At 36.0% G+C, this 24,385-nt stretch overlaps 2 protein-coding genes across 4 annotated transcripts in view; one reads left to right on the top strand and one right to left on the bottom strand.

Moving 5' to 3' along the window:
- Positions 1-1,533: 1,533 nt before the first annotated feature.
- Positions 1,534-14,253, bottom strand: LOC140169367 (pancreatic lipase-related protein 2-like). Its single transcript, XM_072192626.1, has 6 exons — positions 14,022-14,253; positions 9,417-9,455; positions 8,205-8,497; positions 6,744-7,005; positions 3,171-3,292; positions 1,534-1,926 (listed from the first exon to the last, which is right to left on the bottom strand). Exons 1-6 carry the CDS (start codon positions 14,065-14,067, stop codon positions 1,669-1,671), a joined length of 1,020 nt encoding a protein of 339 aa, XP_072048727.1. The 5' UTR covers positions 14,068-14,253; the 3' UTR covers positions 1,534-1,668.
- Positions 14,254-19,075: 4,822 nt separating this feature from the next.
- Positions 19,076-24,385, top strand: part of LOC140169345 (neutral phospholipase A2 3-like) — a 15,973-nt gene continuing 10,663 nt past the window's right edge. Inside the window, exons 1-2 of one of the 3 annotated variants that reach the window (XM_072192609.1) lie at positions 19,076-19,214; positions 20,687-20,762. In XM_072192609.1, the coding sequence (XP_072048710.1) occupies positions 20,702-20,762 (61 nt within the window). In that variant the 5' untranslated portion in view covers positions 19,076-19,214; positions 20,687-20,701. Of the gene's footprint in view, positions 19,220-20,356; positions 20,486-20,686; positions 20,763-24,385 lie in introns of those variants that run through there. The other 2 variants (XM_072192616.1, XM_072192602.1) reach the window with 2 other exon arrangements.

Here is a 24,385-nt window from a genome sequence, read left to right as displayed (position 1 = left end):
TGTCACGGTTCAGCACAACATCTTCACGTTTGACGTCATGAACATCTGTGACGTCATCGGAGGTGTCCTAGTACTACATCACTAGCAACAACAATCTTCAGAGCAATAACATCCGCTGAAGACGCCGGTTGACCCGGTGAAAGCGCTCCGGTGAGTGTACCAAATTTGAGTAGCGTAGAAGTATAATTTTGCTTTCTATTTAGGTTTACGGCTACGTATGAATATACATCATTATAATTCTTGTTTGTTTTAGTGTCAAAAACGACATTTGTTAAGGGCTCTGGTATGAACGTTTCGACAGTATTTTTTGTGGGACATGAGATCACATCAGACATATCGAATTGAAATCTGAATACGAGGAATGTCCTTCTGATATCAAATAATTTTTGATTTTTGATCGCGATATGATACAAAATTTATGCCAAATTATTAGAACTTGATATTTTAAAAATTTTTTGCTATTTCACAGTCCTCGAAGTAAACTGTCTAAATCTATTGATATGTACTTCAAGTGTATGTAGCTGAGATAAAAAGCCGACGATCAAATGAAAAATTTGACCTTTCGCATTGAAGATATGGATTTTTCCCCTAAACGCCTAATTTTTTAGTAGTTTTGGGAAAAAATCCATGTCTTCAATATGAAAGGTCAACATTTTCTTCCCAGCTACATACACTTAAAATACATATCATTAGATTGATAACAAGTATTAGTTCCTTTTTTTGAGATGTTTAGATTGAATAACGAATACTTGTGGAACGAATACCGTAAAACCCCGTCTACAAGCATATATAGTGTTTTTTTTATAAAAGCTTAATTAATTCGAAGCAAGCGTTAATATACCAATACAATAGATCGGTCTTAAAATAATACTTGTTTGTATATGCTTGGATCCGTAATTTATTTGCTCAAACTCCATAATGGCGACTGGATTAATGTAGCTTTCATCAAAAGCACACTATATGCTTGTAGACGGGGTTTTACGGTATTCTACGTCGAATATTGTGCAGCACTTAACGTCTTCAAAATGCCCTGTTTGAAATAAGTAGGACTATGGTAAATTTTAAAATTTGAGTTTGGCCCGTACAAATTCATGAAGGTCCGTAGAATTTTAGACCTTGGGCTCGAATGACCCTTGACCATTCCGGCTTATTTGTAACACCGAGTGTAAGACCATCGTTAGCCCTACATTCACTAGAAATCAAAACATGCTCTTACGATATCTTTGTTTTGATTTGTATTATTTCGTTTCTTCTTTTTTCTGGGCGGATATCCGCTATTCTTCCATGAGGCCCAGGGATCACATATATTATGTATCAAACACATCAAAGTTTCAAGATGTGATACACATTAGAATTTTTTTAAGTGAAAATTTCACCATTAATTCGATTGAAAACGCATTTGAAAATTAAAATATTTATTTCATATCGGCCAATAATTTTAATTCCTTTACTTTTCTTTAATGAACATCTTGTAATAAACAATGATTTATTATGCAGTTTCATTCCTTAATGAAATATTTACTGATCCTTTACTGTACTTTATTGCAGTGTAGGATTCTGCCGTCGATGTAAGTTTAGCCGAAGTCATAATTCCTACAAGATTTTGATTTGAAACAAACTCAGATATTATTTTGTTTTTGTTTTTTCCGCCTATTAACAATCGAACTTTTAACAATATGGCTTAGTGTCGGTCGTAGTCAAACAAAAGTCACCTCTCGCAGAACTTTTATCTGCCCTGATGCCCATCATAGGACACTCAGAACACAGCGAGTTGTCGCATAGCTGAGATGCATGTGTAGAGGTATAGTGACATGCGCCATCTATACTCAGAGCAAAGTATTCCATCGATCGTCCATGGCTGCATCCGATTAGAAAACATCCCGGTTGGCTAAGACCACCATTAGGCCAGAAATCGATGTCGCCAGACTGAAAAAAAAAGGTTTACTCAGATCAATACAACCAATTCCATCAGCTTACAAAAACAATAAGTTAACCGATATTTACTTGAACTGTTTCAAACCGTTTCAAACTGTTTCAAATTCCATCTAAAAGCATTATAATGCCTCTAAACGATGTTTATTTTGACCAAAGAGACGAAAGGCAGACACCCTTTACAAAGATATTACAATAGATTGGTCGCATGAATACAGACTTGACATGAAGTATGGAATATAATATCTTCGCGAAGTGCCACGACTAGTCAGGAAGGGGTCTGCATAAACCGCACGGGCTAAATATTATATGGGGTGCGTCGGGAGGAAATATTGTAAAATAATTGCTTGATATGAGTTTGCATTATAGTGCTCATAATGTAGTCCATTTGCCTAAAATGGCTGATTTAAGTATGCTGTATTGGGGCTTTGTGGGGACACAATGTCGGACTTTATGCAACATTGTTCTCTTACTATCAAATTTATTGTTGTTTGAGGTGATATTTCCTATACTTCGTCAACAATTGGTACTCGTGAAATGCACTTGCAATGTACTGGTTGTTTTTACAAATGGGAGGAGCTTAAATTAAAGCTCTTAAACTTGGTACGTATTCAGTAAGTTTTAATGTCCCTCGCTGGAGTAAAATATTGTAAACTTTCGGTACTAAAACAACTGCGCGGATTCCTGGTTGTCCAATGAAATTACGCTGTTTATTTGTGTACGTTTATAACACTTGGCCTTAGGGAGGCCATTCATCTCACTATTAAAATGATCAGTAATCCTTTTTAATTTTTGAAGTAGCCAAACCTCTTCCGTGGACAGAGTAAAAACGGATACATTTCTTAAAAAGAATATATCTTCAAAAGTTGTAAGCCGATTGAAATATTTGTTTCGGTTTATTAAAGCTAACAATTCAAGGTTTTTTTTTGCATACCAAAATGGATTTGATCAACTTTTCAAAAATAGTAGAACAAAAGGGCGCAATGCGGGTTATGTTTTTGGGACACCCTGTATGACAGTGGATATACGAGCGTAATTGACTATTCCAGTTCAAATCGATACACCTCCTATGGGAGACATCATCAGACATGACCTTAATCTTCCACACAGGGAGTGTGAATTTTAAATGGGATTGCCTGACTGGATGACTCCATTTGATATCTACACCCAGTACTGTGTGGAAGATTAGGTCATGTCTTCCCAGGGGTGTAAGGATTTCAACTGGAATCGCCCAATACCTTTTCATTTGTTCCGAATTTCTCAATATCAGTGTGAACAACATCAACAAATGTGGCATCGGTTTCGTCCAAGCGACACACCCTGTCTTTTTCTTCGAAGTTCGGCTTGGCTGGATCCAATCCTGTAAAATTAAGGACAATGTCAAATATTACGTATGTGCATTATGATTTTGGCAAAATATCGAACGCGATTCATCTGTTTGCTAAAATAAGGTTACACGACACTCTAGAATTAGAAAACAGGGAGCAGATGGCAAAGAGACAGATGGCAGCATATCAATTAATTAACGGCGAAATATAAACATCTACCAAAAAGTAATCCCCTCCGAATGAATGACCATTATTCAAAATTGATCGTATGCCAAATATAGAATATGAATTCGAAGAAGAATTTATTTTTGCGCATTATCACACCTCATTTGTTGCAATGACCCCAATATCGATATCACAGGGTACATTTAAATTAAAGTAACTCAAGATTTGAAAGTTGCAGCAACATCCTATATGGAAGGAAATTTTTCAGCCAGCTCTCATTGGATTAGTCTTCTTGTTTTGTGAATTTTGAGGAGGTCAAAACATGTGATAATCAATAAAAAAATATCATTTTGTCACATTCAGTGGTAATTGTTTACTTAATACCACACTACAACATGACAAGCTCAATGTTTTTGTGGACCAAGAAAGTCACAAGAAGTGGAAGACTAAGCGTTATATGTTGGTAACACTCTCAAGCGCATAACTAATAATAAATTGATTTTAGAAATGCAATATTGAATCCGCTATGATAAGGATAATGAACTGAGTGCAATGCATTCGTCAAGATAATCGCACGCGCCGTGGAGTTATTGCATTTAGCTCGAGAGCCGATAGGCTCAAGAGCTAAATGCAATAACTCCATGGCAAGTGCAATTATCTTGACGAATGCATTTGCACGAGTACATTATCCGTCATACACTTTGAGTGTAGGCCTATTAAAACAATAGGCAATATTAATTGCTGCATTCATTATATTACTTTAATATTAGGAAAATATCTTACATTTTAAAAACACCGTCAGGACATTGACCAGCTACGTAGCATTTAACTGGTAAAGAAAATCAATCCCTGTATAAGTATGGTATCGATGGTATCGATTGCGCCATACGTCATACTTTAGTAACTTATTCACGCATGGTTTGTAACCAATTGACTTTATGTTGTGATCATTTAATATCGTGGTTTCGAACACAGAGAGCACTGAACCAGTTCACCTGGAAACGATCGATTTAGATGTCCGACTAGTACTACGGTGAATATCAACTGGACTTTATAGCTCTATAATTTGAACTTTAAAATCTACTTATATTAAAACACACGACATTGGGATTTAACAATTTGTTCAGTATTATCATAGGCCTTCAAACACATGTGTTTGAAGGCCTATGGTATTATAAAGCATGATCATGATATTATGCGCTAGTGTGTGTTTCCTGGCCCGGCTATGTTATTTTAGATATAGGCCTACATGTATTTCATTTGTAAAATGCTGAATATTTTGCAATGGTGTCATCTTGTATAATTATGATCCACCTGTTTTTGGCCCTTTTTAATTAATAGAAGCTCGATTATTCTCATTTGATGTTTGATTTATTTGAGGTCATTAATCATAATTTATGACAATGATATTTGCACGAGCGATTGCCGAATAGGGTGCAACTCTACTAGTCTTATTATAAGACTGCACTACCCCAACCCTAAACCCTAACCCTAAACTCCGTAAACGAGGACTGGACTCAAGTCTAGCGAGTTGCACCCTATTCGGTAATTGTACCCTATTCTAGAACACCGTTTGTAACTATACCATTTTAACACCACAGAATGTATATTCGTACTTTTTTGATGGTATATATATCGAACAGACAATTATATAGTTATGTGACCTCTGTGTCGAAAGCGTCACCTAACTCTATGGTTATGTGAAAGTAGTATTTCTAGTATTTGAGCGTGCACGTATTATCTAGAATCTATTGTTTAGCGTGCAGGTTTTAGATAATGCATTGTTTAGCGTGCAGGTTTATATAATTTGGGCTGTGAAGGGTAGTTCGCGAAAATAATGCACGGGAGAAGAATACATAACGATGAATAGAAACGGGCACTAGAAGTGTATGATTGGAAAAAGCCACCGGTAGTTACACCTGCGAGTTTGCAGGAATAGTTTTTATTACGTTAACGCCGTACTTGAACGAATGGAGTCAAGTTATGTCGATGTATCCAATCGGCATTCTTAAAATGACATCAACATCACGTGTTCCCGTGCCGCGTTCACGTTTAAACAAGCACTTTAAAAAGACAAAGTTCACGGATCAGGTGATTTTGTTCGATTTTTAATTTTCTAAACTACCCTGCACTGTTGACAATAAATAAGTGATTTGAGGTGTAATGAAACCTACATCCTGACTCTAGAAATAATTTTGAAGCCTCATTTTGTATTTAGGTTTTAAAGCTACTTACAGGGAACAAATTTGACTTTTAAGCACTTAAATGAAATATATTCTTCATGGTGTGCAGTAGTCATTCTATTATACCCTGGACTACGAACCGAAACCCTCCCCCTCTCCCCCTCTACAATAGCTAATCAAGACACGGGGTATGTAAGCGATAAACTATGCATATGAGATGTGGGTGCAAGCGTAAATTAATGTTCACTGCGGAAACAAAAGTACCCAATACCCATGTGTGAAATGTGTGGAAAGATCGGCAGAAGGTACTAAGGTAGGGAGGTAAATATTTATAAATGGAAAGTTAAGGGAAGGGGTATGAACGTTTGGACAGTATTTATTGTGGAACATCAGAGCACACCAGACATATCGAATTGCATTCTGAATACGAAGAATGTCCTTCTGATATCAAATAATTTAGATTTTTGAAATTCGCAATGTAATACACATTTTATGGCAAATCATTAAAATTGATATTTTTGATATTTAACAGTACTCGAAGTAAACTTTATAAATCTGATGATTTATACTTAAAGTGTATGTAGGTGGGATGAAAAGCCGACGATCAATTGAACATTTTGACCTTTCGTATTGAAGATATGGATTTTTCCCCCAAAAGACCTATTTTTTTTTTTTCTTTTTGGGAAAAAATCCTTATCTTCAATATAAAAGGTCAAAATTTTCAATTTATCGTCGGCTTTTCCTCCCAGCTTCATACACTTTAAGAATATATCATTAGATTTATAAAATTTACTTCGAGGACTGTTATATATCAAAATTTGAAAAATATCAAATTTTTATAATTTGTCATAAAATTTGTATTATATCGTGATTTTCAAAAATAAAAATTATTTGATATCAGAAAGACATGCTTCGTATTCAGAATGCAATTCGATACGTCTGAGGTGCTCTCATGTCCCATAAAAATACTGTCGAAACGCTCAAAACGTTCATTCCAGTTACATGTATAAAGTATCCATACTATGTCGTAAGCATTATAAGAATGTCACTGACATGACTGAAGGACAATGCTTTTCAAAGAAATTAATTAAATATCGTTATCTTCAAAAATACACACTCTTTAAAGATAACATACCTGATATGCGGCCTATTTTTCCGGACAAATGCCCAGAGGCGAGACCAGCTGTCTGTGCTCCCAGGCTATGGCCAATCAAATGGACATCATTGTACTGTAAATTAACTTCGCTGTGCATTTGCTCTAGTAATAGCTGCAACTGTTTGGCAACTATTCGAGTATTTTGACTTGCTTGACGATAGATTGTCCAAAATTTAATGATGTCTACTAACCCAAGGTCGGCTCCAGCTGCCCAGTCCACCATTATTACGTTATAGTTGCCCTAAAATGAAATGAAAAAATGGCAATTTAAAGGCACAGAATGAAACAACCGATGTGGAAATGAGAGTATAAACTGACCAGCAAATACTAGTTGTTGTCTTACTAGTTCGTGGCATACCGTAAAGGTTCGCCTAATGGGGCTATGGGCTCCTATGATGCATGGCATAAGTGAAATTTTAGGCACAACCTAAAAGGGCCCTCCCGATCCCGTAAAATTCCCACCAGCAAATAAGGACACGGAACTTTTATTGCTGTTGGGATTTCAGAGGAGGTAGCGCTCTATTTGCACAAGAAATTTATCCCAAGGCAAAGGAATCCAAATGCGCCTTTATACGAATCTTGACGGTACTGGATGTCAGGATTGGATGGCGAAGGGAATGTAAGCCCATATCAGCAAGACTATCCATGCATTAAGGTGAATTAACCTACTCATGTTACCGTCTAGCCCTGTTGTCTGCAGTTTTCCAGGGAATCAAGCATTTCCAACTTGGGCATTTATTAGTTCATTAACTACCACTGGTTATCGGTAACCATGGTAACTTTAGCTAATACGGAAAATTTAAATCACCATTTGAAAACCTGTTTTTTTAACCAATTTTGTTATTGTTTCTGAACAAATCAGTTTTCATTAGCTAGGGTAATTGTCGATCAGATGCTTGACAAAGTAGACAAGTCTATTCGCTGTAGAAGTGACGTAATAATCGGATTAACTACCATAGCAATAGATGAATACAGAAAATGCAAAAGCCTAGATTTGTTGGTGAATCTTAGGGTTTGGTGGTTTGGCAAATCAATGATAATCGATATAAAGTAAGGATGTAAGCTTGTATGACATTATTTTTTTGCTCATGTCATAAAGCAAACAGCTGTTGAAAATTCTTAAACACTTGAGAATGTTCTTACCTGTGTGATATGACACGATATTACACGCTTACGTGAGTGCGTATCGACGCGATACTCGTATGCGCTATTTGAGCCAATTGGAGGTGCATAGCAACAACGGGACTGATCGATTCTAAGCCCTGGGTAATTCTTTGTAAAATGTAGGATTTAATTTGATTCAAATTTTGTATACTTATGATTAATATATTGATTGTAAAATGAAGTGTTTAAGAATGAGAATAAAGCTACTGTTGTTAGCCGTCTAGGAGATTAAACAAAATTATCTTAAACAGATGTTTCTCTGCGGACGTTACTTACCTTACTTAAAAGGGCATTCTTAATATCCCAAATCCCAACACTATCTGCTGAATTAATGAACCCATGTATAACAAACTTGGTCTCCAGGTAGGGATCATACCCTGCGCCAAGTAAGGCATCTCTAGTCACGGTATATGGTATTTCTACACCCGAGGTTTGACCGGCAGATGTAAAAAGCAGGAATTTGGTTTCGATTTTGTCGGGTGACTGTGGTAAAAGACTGGTCCCATCTTCTCCGCATTCTGGACGATTGGGAAAACACCCTAGGTCAGGGAAACACACGCACGGAATGCCTGGGAAATAAATGTGAAAGTAAGTAAGTAAGTAAGTACTGTACTTTTCCTTTTAATCTGTTTACTGCATGTGCATGTCTATGCATCGATCTTTAAAAGACCCCACATTGAAAACCTACTCTTTAAGGGGGTACTACACCCCTGTGGTAAATTGTAACTATTTTTGCATTTTTCTCAAAAAATAATAACACACTGGTAACCAAAGTTATGTAAATTATTGGGGCAAGGATCCCAATTACTACACTGAAGTTTCAGTGACTCAAAACAAGCGGTTCAGTATATATGATCAGAAATGAGGTACATCCTAGCGGTACCTAATTTCTTATCATAAATAATGAACCTCTTGTCTTGGGTACCTGAAATTTCAGTGTAGTAATTGGATTCCTTGCCCTATAATATACATAACTTTTGTTACCACTGTGTTATTAGTTTTGAGAAAATGCAAAATAGACACTAATTATCGAGGGTGTAGTACACCCGTAATGTTATCAATACCTTCACTTACTTAAGCATCATAATCAATCATAGTCATTTATTTTCCATCATAAAAACACAATTATAACAAATAAACACAGGAAAAAAACAGATGGGGGAGGTGCAACTGAAAGCAATAATGCCTGAAAATTGCTGCACCCCCTATACATATACTAAGTTACAAATAAACGCACAGCCAAATTCTACAAACCTCACACAGCACTCACGTCGAAAGCATGAAGTAGATACATTATAATTACATAAATCGATTTCAAATATAAGCAAATACATCAACGTATAGACTACATCAGAACACATTTTGACATAATACCTAATCGAAGAAGACAATACAGATTTTAGATTAATGTCATAACTAAAACGGAAATGAGAATCAGCATTCTTGTTTTAAAAAAAAAAAGTTAAAAGAGAACATCAAGTGACCTACCATCGCAGTATTCGTATGCATCTGTACCTGTGCCGATGCCTGAAACACGTAAAACAATAATTCAAGTATTAGTTACAACAACTCATATATCTAAAAAAGAGGTATACACGTTTGCTTCAACACCTGCAAAAACTGAAAGGTCGAGATTACAATTAATGAAGAAAATATGAAAATACAAATTGTGTTTTCATATTTGCTCAATAATCTTGATTAGAAATGAACACTTACCTATCTGTACAATGATACAGATTGCTACTACCCTTTCTATAATTCCCATGTTTGATATACAATGATCATAACGTTGAGTCTTCTCTTTATCTGTCTCTCACTTTATAACACCGGATTCTTATCACTAGTTATCGGATAGACTTCTGTCGTATGGTTCCGTGTCATCAGTTCTATGGTGTTTTGATTGGTCGAGGTCATCTGGGTCGAGGTCAAGTCACACCAATGAGTTTTTCTAATACCTGCTTCTTATCATTAGAGTTTGGATCTAGTTTTGCTACATCAGTGGAACCAATGTGTTTTGGCATCCTTACACCTCAAAGGATACAACTAGAATTGGTTCAATTTTTTTCTATGCCCCCAATACTTCCCACGAGGGGTTGAAGGTCGCAATGAAAGTTCTATTACGATGTATACCTCAAATTGTTCCTCTAATTGCTAGGAATAAAAAAGTCATCATATAGTGGTGCTTATTGCTTAGTTCAGGAGTTATAGAGTAAATAAGGTCAAATGTCAAATATCTCATGCACAGAAGCCAAATTTTCAAAATGCACCAATTCAATCGAAATTTATCTCAAATTACTCCTCTCGGCAAACCAAATAGGAATATAATTCATTTGAGAAGTTTATAACCTCAGAACCGGAATAAATTATGGGTCAAATGTCATGTTTGTACATATACAAAATGTACTTAAATTGTGAATGAAATATATGTTTGATATTTCCTATGTTAATTATGTTAATAAGGGGAGTAATCTTAGACCAATTTCGATGAAATCGGACCATTTGTTATTTTTTGACCTCTGTGTATGACACTTTAGACATTTGACCTATTCGAGCTATTTGACCGTATAACTCCTGAATTAAGCACCGTAGATAAATATGACAATTTGATTTTTTATTCCGTGTGATAAGAGAAACAATTTCAGATATATTACAGCATGATGGTACTATTTTTAAGCTTTTCCCCCACTGTGACCTTCGACCCCCGTGGAACCACAAAGGTATAGAAAAAATGGAACCAATCAATTTGTTATCATTTCAGGTTTAAAGATGCTAAAAAATATTGGTTCCACTAATGTAGGAAAATAAAATTTCAAATAAATAGCATCAGGACTATGAGTTGGTACACTGATAATTCTAGAGCATTGTAAATTACATTCACAAAATACATCATGCACCTGTAGGTCATCCAGTATGGGCAATAGGGCCCCGAATGTTACGGGTATCATTAAAACTAGCTCTAAAACTACAAAGAACCCCCCTATTTGGACCGCATACACTTAATGGCCTTTTCCCACTGGATGTGACTTTTGCCAAATTTAGTCCAGATATCCAAGATCAGGACTTCCGGTGGGCCCAAATGTCAAAACAAAGTGCCAACCATTTTTCAATAACGAAGGCAGCTTGAGCGGCTTTCATGAGTACATGAGCTCCAAAGGTCAAATATTATAGGCCCTATATTTTAACATTTGGGACCCTCTGTCCCAGGCCCTCATATGTAAAAACAAAGTAATTTAAAGCAAATAATTATGGGTTACATGGCACAATTGTTAACACAAAGCTAACCAATAAAGCCGCTTCCGGGCACCGTGTTGCAACGCGTTGGTGTGCTGATAGCGTATGAGTATAAAATTGTGGTATGGCTTGAAATTCCCCCGGACAAGGAACTCACTGCTAATTTGTCTCGTTGTAACCCGTACGAAACTCGGGGAGCTGATCCTGTTTGCGAAGGTTGTTATTGTGGAATGTCTAGGGTGTGCGCCCTTGAAGCAGCAAAGTCCATGATTTGTTGTTTAATGGTTTATGGAATGATATGGGGCCGTAGTGGTCAGCGACAACCTGTAAAGTGTGTTGAGGTTTGTGGTTCAACGTCTAGGCGTTGTGCCTGTGCGTAGCGCACTATAAATCACTGCGCTTTTTTTCTTCTTTTTTTATGCCGTGTATTAAAATGCTCAAATAAATAAGCTTTTGGACCCGGGTCGAGGGCCGACATAGTTTGAGGGCCCCGAAATTGCCCTATGCATCTTCATTTTAGCCGAAAAAACCCACTGTTTTGTGTCAAAATAGGGTATATTGGCACTTCAAATATCAAAATTCATCTTCATTTTGGGCTACAATAGTCTGAAATTGAAAATTGTTCGCGCGCAAATGTCCTATTTTAATCGGACAAAATATGCTCGTACCCCTCTAAATTTTAATACATCCGCCGCCACTGTCGATCTTATGTAGGCAGAACTTGACTTGCTGAGTTTGGGGAACCTCCAAATTTTGGCCTTACCCAGTACCCCCAAAAAGGTAAATCCTGTCCTGCTTGGACCCCTGCTTTGACCTTATAAATCTCACCAGAGGCCTAATTAAGTACGGGCCCTAGCGCCACGGTGCTCACACCACACGCTTAGCGTACATTTGAACCAGGATTAATTGCCCCTGACAACTCTAGTAATAAAAATTCCTTTAAAAGGATTTGGGCGGGCAAATGAAAAATTGTCAAGAGAAATGAAAGAATGAGTAAGTCAAGTTCACAATTAAAAACAGGGAAAATATGACGCAACATCGATTTCCAATGGGGGAATTACACAAAACGTATAAACAAAGTTTTTAACTTTATACGTTTATACGTTTGTTATTCCCCATTGGAGGTTGTGTCATATTTTCCTGATTTTAATCTTATCTATTGCTTATCCTTTGTTCTCTGCTGGTCAGTTGGAACAGATTTTCCCTGTTTTTATATTAACCCTTCACATCATAACAGAAGACGTTTTATGTTAACATTTTATATATGAACATTGTTATAAAACTTTTGTAGATAATACCGTAGTTATTTAAAACATTTTCGTAATCACACCTAGAGTGTTTTTTTTATCATCAGATAGAAAGACTTCTGCTCATCTTCTCTGGTGAGACAACAGGGCTGGGGTATCTTTCCATATCAAAGTTAAAAAATCTGTCATATCAATTTCCTCAATATGTTGTTTTGATACAACTTATGAGGGGAAAAGTTTGATTTTACAATATTTCGATATTATTTTTAACTTTGTAACTTTATTATGATTAACATATTTCAAAGCGTCAAACTACGAGTATATCATTATTTTGTCCCAACAAAAATAATCCAGGGAATAAAATATTCATTCATATGTTTATTTATTTTATTCAACCTGGGCCATTTCTACTGGTGCACATGCATTCTAATAATTTGTCTTTAATACTTTATACAAGCATCAGCAAGCACTTTATGCACATACAAGCTGTATTTAAGGGATCCAAAATGAGCGTTTATTGCGTTTCGACAGTATTTTTTTTTGGGACATGAGAGCACCTCAGACCTATCGAATTGCATTCTGAATACGAAGCATGTCTTTCTGATATCAAATAATTTTCATTTTTTACAATCACAATATAATACAACTTTTATGACAAATTATAAAAAATTGATATTTTTCAAATTTTTGATATATAATAGTCCTCGAAGTAAATTATATAAATCTAATGATATATTCTTAAAGTGTATGTAGCAGGGAGGAAAAGCCGACGGTCAATTGAAAATTTTGACCTTTCATATTGAAGATATGGATTTTTTCCCAAAAAGACCTAATTCTTTTTGGTGTTTTGGGAAAAAAATCCATATCTTCAATACGAAAGGTCAAAATTTTCAATTGATCGTCGGCTTTTCATCCCACCTACATACACTTTAAGTATAAATCATCAGATTTATAAAGTTTACTTCAAGTACTGTTAAATATCAAAATATCAATTTTAATGATTTGCCATAAAATGTGTATTAAATTGCGAATTTCAAAAATCAAAATTATTTGATATCAGAATGACATTCTTCGTATTCAGAATGCAATTCGATATGTCTGATGTGCTCTAATGTCCCAAAATAAATACTGTCCAAACGTTCATACCCCAGCCCTTAAGTACATGCCGAAGCTGTCAGTATATATGACCTTCACGATGCTATTAATTTAGTCCAAAGATTAGGAAAACTAGCAAAACTGGTGAACTGGTACTGTTCAAATAAAAACATCTGCAAATCTTGCTGCAATTTCCAAATAGTATTTCTATTACTTAAATAATTATTTTTGTTATTTCTTTTAATACAAACACATTACTGCCTATGACGACTTTATCGTATTACTTACATATCAAAATCAAGTAATAATTACAAAACTCGCCGTAATCTATTACCTCTGTGGGTGTTTGGGATATAACCGGCACGAATATTTTCTCAACACTGCGGCATGTGAAAAAGTAGGTCAATAGTCAAGGAATATAGGGCGGGCGGGGATATAGGGCGGGTGCGGCACGCCGCACCTGCCCAAAAATAAATATAGAAAAAGGAATATTTCTTGTTCTTAGTACCATTTCACTCACTCAGTATACCATCCTCATCATGGGGGTTGGTTGCATGAGCCTCCATTTATGCCTGTCTTGTGTGGATTGGGTTGCAGTGTATGCGGTCATTCCAGGATTTGATGTTTGATTCCCATGATGTACGTGGACGTCCTCTGCCTCGGTTACCTTGTGTTTTCCCCTGTAACAGGGTTCTAGCAAGCTTTCCCCCACTGCCTCTTGCTACGTGACCCCGGTACGTGACCAAAGTACTACAGCTTCTGTTTTGTCAGTTAATATTGCTCTTACTTTTGGATCAATCTTGGCAAGGACCCATTCATTTTCATTAGTGTGTGCCAAGTGACACGTAATTAAGACACAATGGTAGCACCGTAGTTTAAAGGCTGAGATCTTTGTGGTGTCTGCCTCATTCAGGGTTCATGCTTCACATTCATAATTTTATTACGGAAAAATATTTCCCTCGGCAAATATGTAGTATATATACCCCTCCCCTAATAAAATCCAATTGGTCTAGCGACGCCCCTGTACAGGACTCAAAATTGACTTGATTTGATTGGTTAAATGGCTAACATTGTAATAATATATAGCTTATGCCATCCCTTGATAAGGCACACAGAGAAGTGCACGTGCATTCTTAGCCTGCAGAATATTTAAGAATTCAAAAATGATGATCAAAGTAGGCATAGCGGCCTACATCGCCTACACCTTCACCTTCAGCGTCGGGTTTAATCCGTTGTGCCAAAAAGTAATTAATGGCTATTTAAAATGAAATACCAAAATATTTTTTTTTTTGAAATACAGACTTGACATTTAATATGGAATATTTTTTCGCAACATTCCAAGACAGGTCTGGAGTCTGCATAAACCGCACGGGCTAAATATTTATTGGGTTGTGTCGGGAGAGGGTGTAAAATAGTTGTTGGATAGAAAACGTGCTTTCCACAAGTTTACGTTATGGTGTTCTTAATGTAGCGAATTTGCCTAAAATGGCGGATTTAGGGAGGCTGAATTTGAGCTTTGTGGGGGACACAATTTCGGACTTTATACAACATTGTGCTGTTATTATCAAATTTATAGGGGTTTGAGGTGATATTTCTTAAAATTTGTCAGCAAATGGCATTCATCACAGCTGAAATACGCTTGTAATGTACCAATTTTTTGAACACGATAGGAGCTTAAAAATAGGACTCTTAAGAGTGGTACGTACTCAGAAAGTTCGAATGGTCCCCTGGGATCAAATGTTATAAACTTGCGGTACAAAAACAACTTAGAGGATTCCTGGTTGTCACAGTAGTCCAATGAACTCACGCTGCTCCTTTTTGTACATTAAGTTTATAACATTTGGCCCAAGGGGACCATTCAAACTCTCTGAGTGCGAATCACCTTTTTAAAGCTCCTCCCACTTTCAATACTGGTAGATTAGTGCATTTTAGTTATGACGAACACTTATTGGTATTTATGTTCAGTAAATATCGCCTCAAACATCAATAAACTTGATAATATCAGAATAATGTAGCTCAAATTCAGAAATTTTTCCCCCACAAAAATCAAATTCAGTCTCCCTAAATCCGCCATTTTAGGCTAATTAACTACATTATACTTTGTCATGGTTTCAACTCAACATAAATGCATATGCATGTATATACATTCTGTGGTGTCAAAATCAGGACAATTATCCGTCTGATGATCGGTATACCCAATGATCGTAAGTGAGGGTATGCTGTGAAACTAGTAGTAACGGTTACCTTTTCCAGAGGTCTATACTTTGAATTTGTTTCTACGCTCACCTGTTATGGGTTTGAGCACGTTTAATTCCAAAGTTAGTCACCTGAAAAATAATACTTGTTATATTACGCCTCCACTATTTATAGTGGTTGAGCACTTTCTACCAGGTGGTGTATGACGTGCAGTCCCTAAATTCAGTAAATTTTCATCGTCAACCGTGTAATTGAATGGGATTTTTTTGAAATTTTAAAACGCTTGAAATATCACAAACAAATAGGCCTATGTTGATAAATAGTATAAATACAAGCTAAAACCGTTGGGGTTCGATAATGAACCCCACAAAACTAACCGAGTATATGGAAAATGCCATACGGCCGGGCGGTTTCACGGGTTGCCGGCTCGATCATGTCATCCGCCGCCTGCTTTCTACTACTTTTGGAGTAGAGACTGTGCTGGAATGGCTAGGTTTGCCCTGATTTTGACACCACAGAATGCATATACATGTATATGCATTTGTGTTGAGTTAAACCATGACTAATTATCCCTCTAGTGATTGGTATACCCAATGATCGTAAGCGAGGGTATGCTGTGAAACTAGTAGTAACGCCAAGGATTATTAAATCAGGATGTGACACTTCGTAATTTGCATGTGTCCAATTCATATGTTAATAGCATATTGTTATTAAAATGATGGTCTGACCTGGCTAGAGGGCGTTAATATAATAGACGTTTGATCAAGGGACAGAGTAGTTGCCGTTTGTATCGGCTACCGAACGAAACATAATTATTATGCACATTCCGACCAGACTAGCTTTGCCAGGCAGAGTAGGCCATGACGCGTAGGCCTATGTGCAAATTGCCGAACGTACATTTTAAAGTATTTGCATAACTCTTTTGAATGAAACTGTAATTGTCATCTAAAACAGACAAACAAAAACAATATTATTTGAAGTTTTAATTTTAAAAAAATTACCCTATTTTACTACGGTAAATTAAGATGGCGGTAAATTACCATATAAATTAAGCGGTAATTTACCAACTCACAACACTGACATGAATACAAGTTTTAGTATTATTTAATAATATTATTTCCTCTATCGTTTGATGTACAATGGTACAGGTTGGGGGGGGGAATAGTTTTGTACTTAATATGAGGGTGGGGTCATAACAGTTTTAGGTCCATTAACTTGTGAGACCGGGGGTCAACAAAGTTTTGGGTTCACGAAGAGGGATAGGGGGTTAAAAATTTGTAACACGAAAAAATATATTGTCCCCCACCAAAGTATTTCTGAACACTCCCTAAACTTAGTTGATTTTCAGCAAATGTTATTTTTCAGTGAGTTTTGCTTTTATTCTGTGTTAAATTATGGCAAACGGAAACAATCAAAATATGATGTAGCAAGGAAACAAATACTATAATCGCTCCTGGGTGTCACCCATGCATACTTTTTGCATACCGGTAGGGGCCTATTGCCAATCACAAAGTTTGAAATTGTAATTGTTTAATGTAGGCTACTCCCTAACAGAATACGTTTATAGGCACGCTGGCGAAGTGACGTATTTTTAAAAATCGGATTAACTACCATAACAATAGATGAATACAATTTTGACTATATCGCCCGCACTCACGTTCATGCAGTAGGACCTACCGATGCATTGAACCATAGATGTCAAAGAAATGCTAATCACTCATGCACCTGTAAGATTAGTCTCTTTGAAAAGAACGGTATTGTATTCAATCTATTATATGATTGAAGACAGGTGTACAGACGGCTTGACGTGAGCCTATGATTTTTTTTTTCTGGGGTCTTGTAGGTGTACGCTGGTTATCATCGATGTTGAAGTGCCTATAATAGTTCAATGTAAGAAAATGAGCCAATAGACGTGATGAATAAAGATCGGATTTTTGGATTATTAGTGGCGGTATACAATTAAATGTCAAAATTACGGTGCTTTTCTACTTTTCAACAATAATTCATACTGGCAGGCTACACCAATAAGTGTATTAGTGCAGATTGATATTTTTCGGGATACTTTTCCACAGGGAGGAAGCACATGGCAAAAACTATTGCCGCGGGTGCCATTTTGGAAGGTCACGTGATTTTTTGACTTCAAATACTCACTGTATTTCATATCTTATGCTTGTCGTATATTTCCTTTGTATTATCGATAGTTAGTCTCAATTTCGACATTACTATATCAACAAGACATTCCATTATCAAATTAAAAGACTTTCTTGCAGAAACAAATCACTGTGGCCTGATGGGATCATAGTAGTTGACCCACTTCCGCCCGGTCTAACCTTGCTTGGGGGCGCTTTTTACTATCTTCAACAGGTTCGATTCGCTAAACTTACGACACCTTTATGTGGTGACCTCAATCACATGGGCTGAGTAAGAGTTGATGTGAATTATTCATAACCGATCGATACCTTGCCTCACTTTGTTGAGAGCAAGCCAACAAAATTTCCATAGGTTTGCGTGGCTAAATAAAAGCCGTGAATTTAGTGTCACCCCCCTGGTAACGCTTACCTTTTCCAGAGGTCTATACTTTGAATTTGTAAAATAAATAAATAGATAGATAAATAAAATAAGTAAAATAAATAAAATAAATAAAATAAATAAAATAAATAAAATAAATAAAATAAATAAAATAAATAAAATAAATAAAATAAATAAAATAAATAAAATAAATAAAATAAATAAAATAAATAAAATAAATAAAATAAATAAAATAAATAAAATAAATAAAATAAATAAAATAAATAAAATAAATAAAATAAACAGGTTTTTTTTTAAATCAAAGTTAATTTTAATCTATCAAGATATCGATCACATGGTTAACCCTACGTTTGGGTATCAAAATAATGTGACTGTACAGACCCTCTCTTTAAAGGTACGCCTAATTGATCATTTCCAACTGCATTCAGTTTAGATAATTAGGCCTACATGACTGTTAAAATCAATATAATTGCACAATTTTGACCCTTCACTGATTTTTTTGTAAGCTTTTATGAGCACAGTGACGAGATTGACAAAAACTTGAAATTATGTTTTATAGAGTGAGATTGAAGATCTTTAAGCGCTCTTTACGCATGCATGCCAAAGGCAATCTGTATCATGAAATAAAAATAAGAAATAATAATAAAAATAATATTGATAATAAAAAACACCCAGCTGAATATAGAACCGTCACCATGACAAATTTGAGATAAAATGATCACATCATAACACGGTTATGAAATAATATGCTCCCTGGTTTCCTTGGTAACGTTAGTGTTTTTATTTTGGCGGACATTGTCATTAAAGCTGACATCCGGGACACGTGGGTTCGGTCACCGTGACGTGTCTTGCATGGACCCATGACGATGTTATTATAGGCTTGACTTAGCTAAGTTAGATTATTGTGATTAATATAGCAATAGGAACACACCACTCGGACAGAGGCTTGACGGCTCCTTTAAACCTATATTTGAAGTCAACGACAAAGGTAAGGTAATATAACTTTAATTTTTTTATTTAGTTATTTTTATTATTTCTAATTGCAGTAGAAATTATGTCATATACACTCTTAGTACGAAAAAAGGTTCGACTTCGAACCTTTCTTGTCCTGTATGTGGAGCCCTATCCCAAGATAGTTCTAGAAAGAACCATTCTCTTAACAAGTGCTTTGTCAGCTTTTGGGATTCTGTAAAGAACCCTTTAAAATGGTTCCTTGACAAAGAACCATTTCAAAAATTCTTCAACAAAGCTGATAAAACCTTTTTGGGTCCGTTTAGAACAATTTTGGGAGAACGTTCGGTTTACAGGACTAAAAGGTTCGAACCCTAAAAGTCGAACTTTTTTCTAAGAGTGTACGATTGCAAAATTATACGATTGTTTGAGAATGAAATAAAGTTAAGCACTTGCTTAAAAGCATACAATTATTATGATACACACTTTTTTGAAAGCTGATCAAACTTATTCAATATATTGACGCCATTACACGGATTTCAATCCAGTCTTTATAATTTAAAACTAATTAAGATAGCCTATATGCACGAAGTGTTGTAGCCCTGTTTAATGTCCACCTGTAAATGGTATTCGAAATGTAGGCCTATTATAAATTAATATTAGTGCCATAGTGGCACATTACAACCCGCACTACAAACGATTGCCTAATGAAATAAAATGAAATGGCATGTTTAAAAATAGAAACAAGCCTACATACATAAGGAAATGTGAAAATAGTTGAATATAATGTCAAATTTGAATTATGTAAAAGCCGGTTGCCAGACATCCTGAGTTGCGTCAATCACGGATGGAATAGGGTACGTAACTAACCCTCATACGCTGTAACAGTTTGAAAATATGTCTGCTAAAATAATAAAATAAGACAAAATAATAAATATCACCAAATTTTACGACTTCACACATATCATTCTTTTTTATATTGTCATGTATCAATTAACTGATTTAATAAAAATCATCATTTTATACAAGTTCGATAAAGTATTAAGATATTGAAAACAAACTTATCATAAGTGGCATGCGTTTCACTTCTAAACTGAATTCACAGCGTCTATGACTCAAAATAGTGACGTGAAACTCTCCCAAGAAGCACTCAGCCCACGTACGGTGGTTTCCGCTATCTTCCTCTTTTAAAGCAGGTTGAAATCTGAAAGTTGTTCTTTTCGAATTAAGAGGGAGAGTGAAGGTGTTTGGTTTTGTCGTTATAAGATTAGTATACTTTCTTAAAAATTGTTAGTCGACTTAATGAAGGTAAGTTAGTCTTTGATGCTTTTGTATAAAGTTGTTAAAATTGATTAAATAATAATTTATTGTTATTATTTTTTATGTGTACAAAGATTATTATTTTATGTAGTTACTTTTTTTTAATAATATGAAAATATCTTTTTTCATATTACATATATAATGTTTATATTGTTAGTTATTTTTTTATGTGATCCTTTTTGTTAACAGTTTTGAACGTCCAGTATGAAATTACCTGTGTATGTAACAACAGCATTGCTGTGCGCTCTTCACGCATCGTATGCGGGTAAGTCTGATTCCATTGATTAAGATATACGTCTGTCTGGTTTCCGTTTACACCAAAAGACCGGTTTGAAAGGTAGTCCATTTTCATGCCAAGTTATGGAGTTAAACCTTTTACATGTTCTGATGAGTAACATGAAGCGCCTATAGCGGTAGATTGTGACCTATGAAAGTATTTTCTGGCAAACACTTTGGATCCTTATCCCTTTCCTAAGGAACACACTTTTCCCCATGACTGTCTGGACTTTTGCCCCCTTAGAAATAAAAGACCCGTATTGAAAGGCCGGCTGCGTGCCGTTGTAGTTCATGCCTCATAATTATACAATTTCTGTCTTATTTTAAAATAATATCAGTAATAACTGTGGTTTTCTAAACATGTTGCTGAAATAATGACGTAACATGACCCCCAAAATCACAAATCATGAAATAGTCAAATTACTACATAAACCGTTTACTGCGGAGCCCTATAGGAGAATGACTTCTTATCGCAATTACCATGATTACGAGAATACTACCAAATTTATATACATTTTCTTAAAAACACAAGTAGGCTAAACAAAAAACATATTTAAGGTAAACATTACCATAAACAATGGTTCATGTCTTTAGTAAATATAATAACAAAGCTTTTATTAATTTACTCCGTTTTTTCAAACATGACATACGGCCTATTTTAAGAGATTTGAGCTTTATAAATAAAGTCCTAACCGGTCTTCGTAACCATAATAGTCATTACATATTTAACTAGGGGGGTGATCTCGAACCAAAGTTTTAAAATACTTGTGAAAATCATTGTAGTGACTTGGTGTGAGTGGGAAAATGGCCTTTATTTCATTCAATTCGGACATTTTACCCCCTGGACATAGCTTCTGAAGTTTTCCCGTTTTTGCCCATTTTAGTGCATTGTAATGTACAGTATATAGGCTGCATGTTAGCTAATTAAAGTGTATTTCTGGGTGGCTTCAAAACTCAGCCGCTGGTTGACTGGCAGTATAGTGGCGGTTGAACCGCATTCCATATTGTTTAGAACAATGCAAACCGGATCTAACCGGGTAGAACCGGGCGGAACTGGCGAGCAACCGGCAGATGTGTTTTGAAGCTCTCCCTATAAAGTATGTGATTTAACTTATGATAATTGTTTTCAGTGCTCTCAGACTAATGAATAACAAGAATCACTGATGTTAATGGTGGCATATTCAGAAATATTTTCATGGTAGGGATTGGTTGGATTCTGAATTTTAATCTCTTAATTATAAAGATTAGTTGAAATGCGACGGGAAAATATTTTGACTCCCTAATCCAACCCCTTCCACAAGAGTATTATTAAACATTTCCTAATTGAATTAAATCAGTGTAGGTAATCATTGGTAGTGGCGAAATATGTCATGATTAAAAAAAAATGGAAACAAAAAATGTCCAACTGGGGGTGGGTGGATGCAACTTGTACATCAGCCTGGGTAACCACCCACTCGACTCAGGTCGAGAGGTGGCCCTATATGAGGTCGAAAACCAATGACATATCCATGACAAGAGGCCATGCAAATTTGTAAAATTTTTGAACAGTGACCTGGGACGGGCAATTTTACCTGGAAATAGTTCAGTTATTTTCAGCCATTTTATTGAATATTATCCTTTACTTTCCCCATGTTCATATGAAGGTTCTACCGACCTTCAGCATTGGATCCCTTATAAATGTGCTCGCAACCAATTATCACCCATAATATAATACTATAGGCCTACTGACTACTAAAATCAATGGAACTTTGACCTCTTGGGGTCATTTCATTTCTATTTTGTTGATTGGAAGAAATTTTGGCAATATGTGTGAAGTCTAAATTGTTTCCTATTTTCGTCAAAATGTAGTGAATTTGATTTTGCCAGGTGTCAATCTAGACTGAAATGGAGTCATTTGCATAATTTCCTTGATTACAGCAAATGTCATCCATAAACAAATCATACATCCGCCACTTATTCATATTTGCCTAAATTCTTCAAGCATAGTAAAAAAAAAACATCTCTCTTTTTCTGAAAATAGCCACATCTCTTGAAGGCCATCACAAGAAAGTCATGCATAGGGGAAAGTGGGGTAATCCCGGGCACCTTTCGTTAAGACTACACAGGTACAAGATTAAATAAAGTTCATCAGTGAAAATCATATCAATGCAAAGTAGGAGTAATGTTCTAACTAGTAACCAGTTTTTAATAACTCAACATCTATAGTTAATAAGTTATAATTAAAAAACAAAATTGAAAAAAAATGATGGGGTAATGCCGGACACGGGGTAATCCCGGACACATGATTGTTGCTAAGAGGGAAAGTGGAGTATGATGATAATCCCTGAATGTATTAGGTACTTCTGTTACCTCAAGCATACAACTATGGGGGCTGTTGTTGTTGTCTATATTTTCGAAATAACAAGTGTCCGGCATTACCCCATCTGTATAGAGACGCATGTGTGTCCGGGATTACCCCTCACGGTCTCGATTTATTTTTCAGTGCTTGTTCTACTAATCCATTTTAAAGATATCAGAATTCATACATCCAGCTAACAATCAAGTATCAAACATAATTTCCATCCATACTTCATCTGTGTCCCTTGTCGCATTAACTGTCACCCAGCTAATAAATCACTTTTCAGATAAAAAGTCAAAAATGACAATTTCTGTTTTTTCGTAATTTTCACAAAGAAAGACGAGACCCAAAGCGCTGGTAGCAGTACACGTGAGGTACAACTTGAGGTAGCTAATACCCTAAGGTAGTATAATAGTGCCACCCTTCTCCGTTTAGCTGCAATCGACGTGTCCGGGATTCCCCACAGTCCGGCATTACCCCACTTTCCCCTATGCAATTAAAACAGACTCCTATTGCCAACTTTGGAACTTGTATATTTGTACCCTAATGTTTTCAGAGTATAGCACCCAGTTTTGGTTCTTGGACACGAAATATTGCAATTAAGATTGTTTGTTTCAAATATGGAACATAAAACACCCAATTCTAATCTATACATTTTCACAAATTTGGGCATATTGTTTATGGTAGAAACTTGATCCAAGACGCCGAAATTAAGAGTATATTCCTTATAAGGGGTGGTTCAATAATCACGTGTACCCTGGGGGTGGTCAATTCCCACAATGGTCTGCCAAAAATTGTTTGCCCACCCCACCCCCTTTGGCTGTGCCAAAAAAACTTTACCCCTCTTTTGACGTGCCAAAAACCTTTGCCCAACACCACCCTTTGACATGCCCAAAACAAGAGATTCTTTGCCCCCCCCTTACACATACATGATTTTGGGGAACCCAAGTTTAAAACCTTAGATTGTCTTATCATATAATGCCAGAACAGTGATTTTGCATATTTGGACATTTTCCTACACATTTTAGAGCATAATATAGAAACGGTGCCCAAAAGATCTGTGCCAAAAACGCTTGCCCCCCCCCTCTTTCTTCGACCTGCCAAAATCGCTTGTCCCCATTCACCTGCCACAAAATGCTTTTTTTGGCCTGCCAAAAATCATTGACACCCCCCCCCACACACCCCCACACACACACACACAATTGACCCTGGGGTACACATAAATATTGCACCACCCTTTATTCCGTGTGGTGGAAAAAAAAGCATTGCGTACC

Source organism: Amphiura filiformis, chromosome 1 (assembly GCF_039555335.1).
Source record: "Amphiura filiformis chromosome 1, Afil_fr2py, whole genome shotgun sequence".
Taxonomy (NCBI): domain Eukaryota; kingdom Metazoa; phylum Echinodermata; class Ophiuroidea; order Amphilepidida; family Amphiuridae; genus Amphiura; species Amphiura filiformis.
Note: the sequence above shows the minus strand (reverse complement) of the source record. Positions and strands in the feature narration are given on the sequence as shown.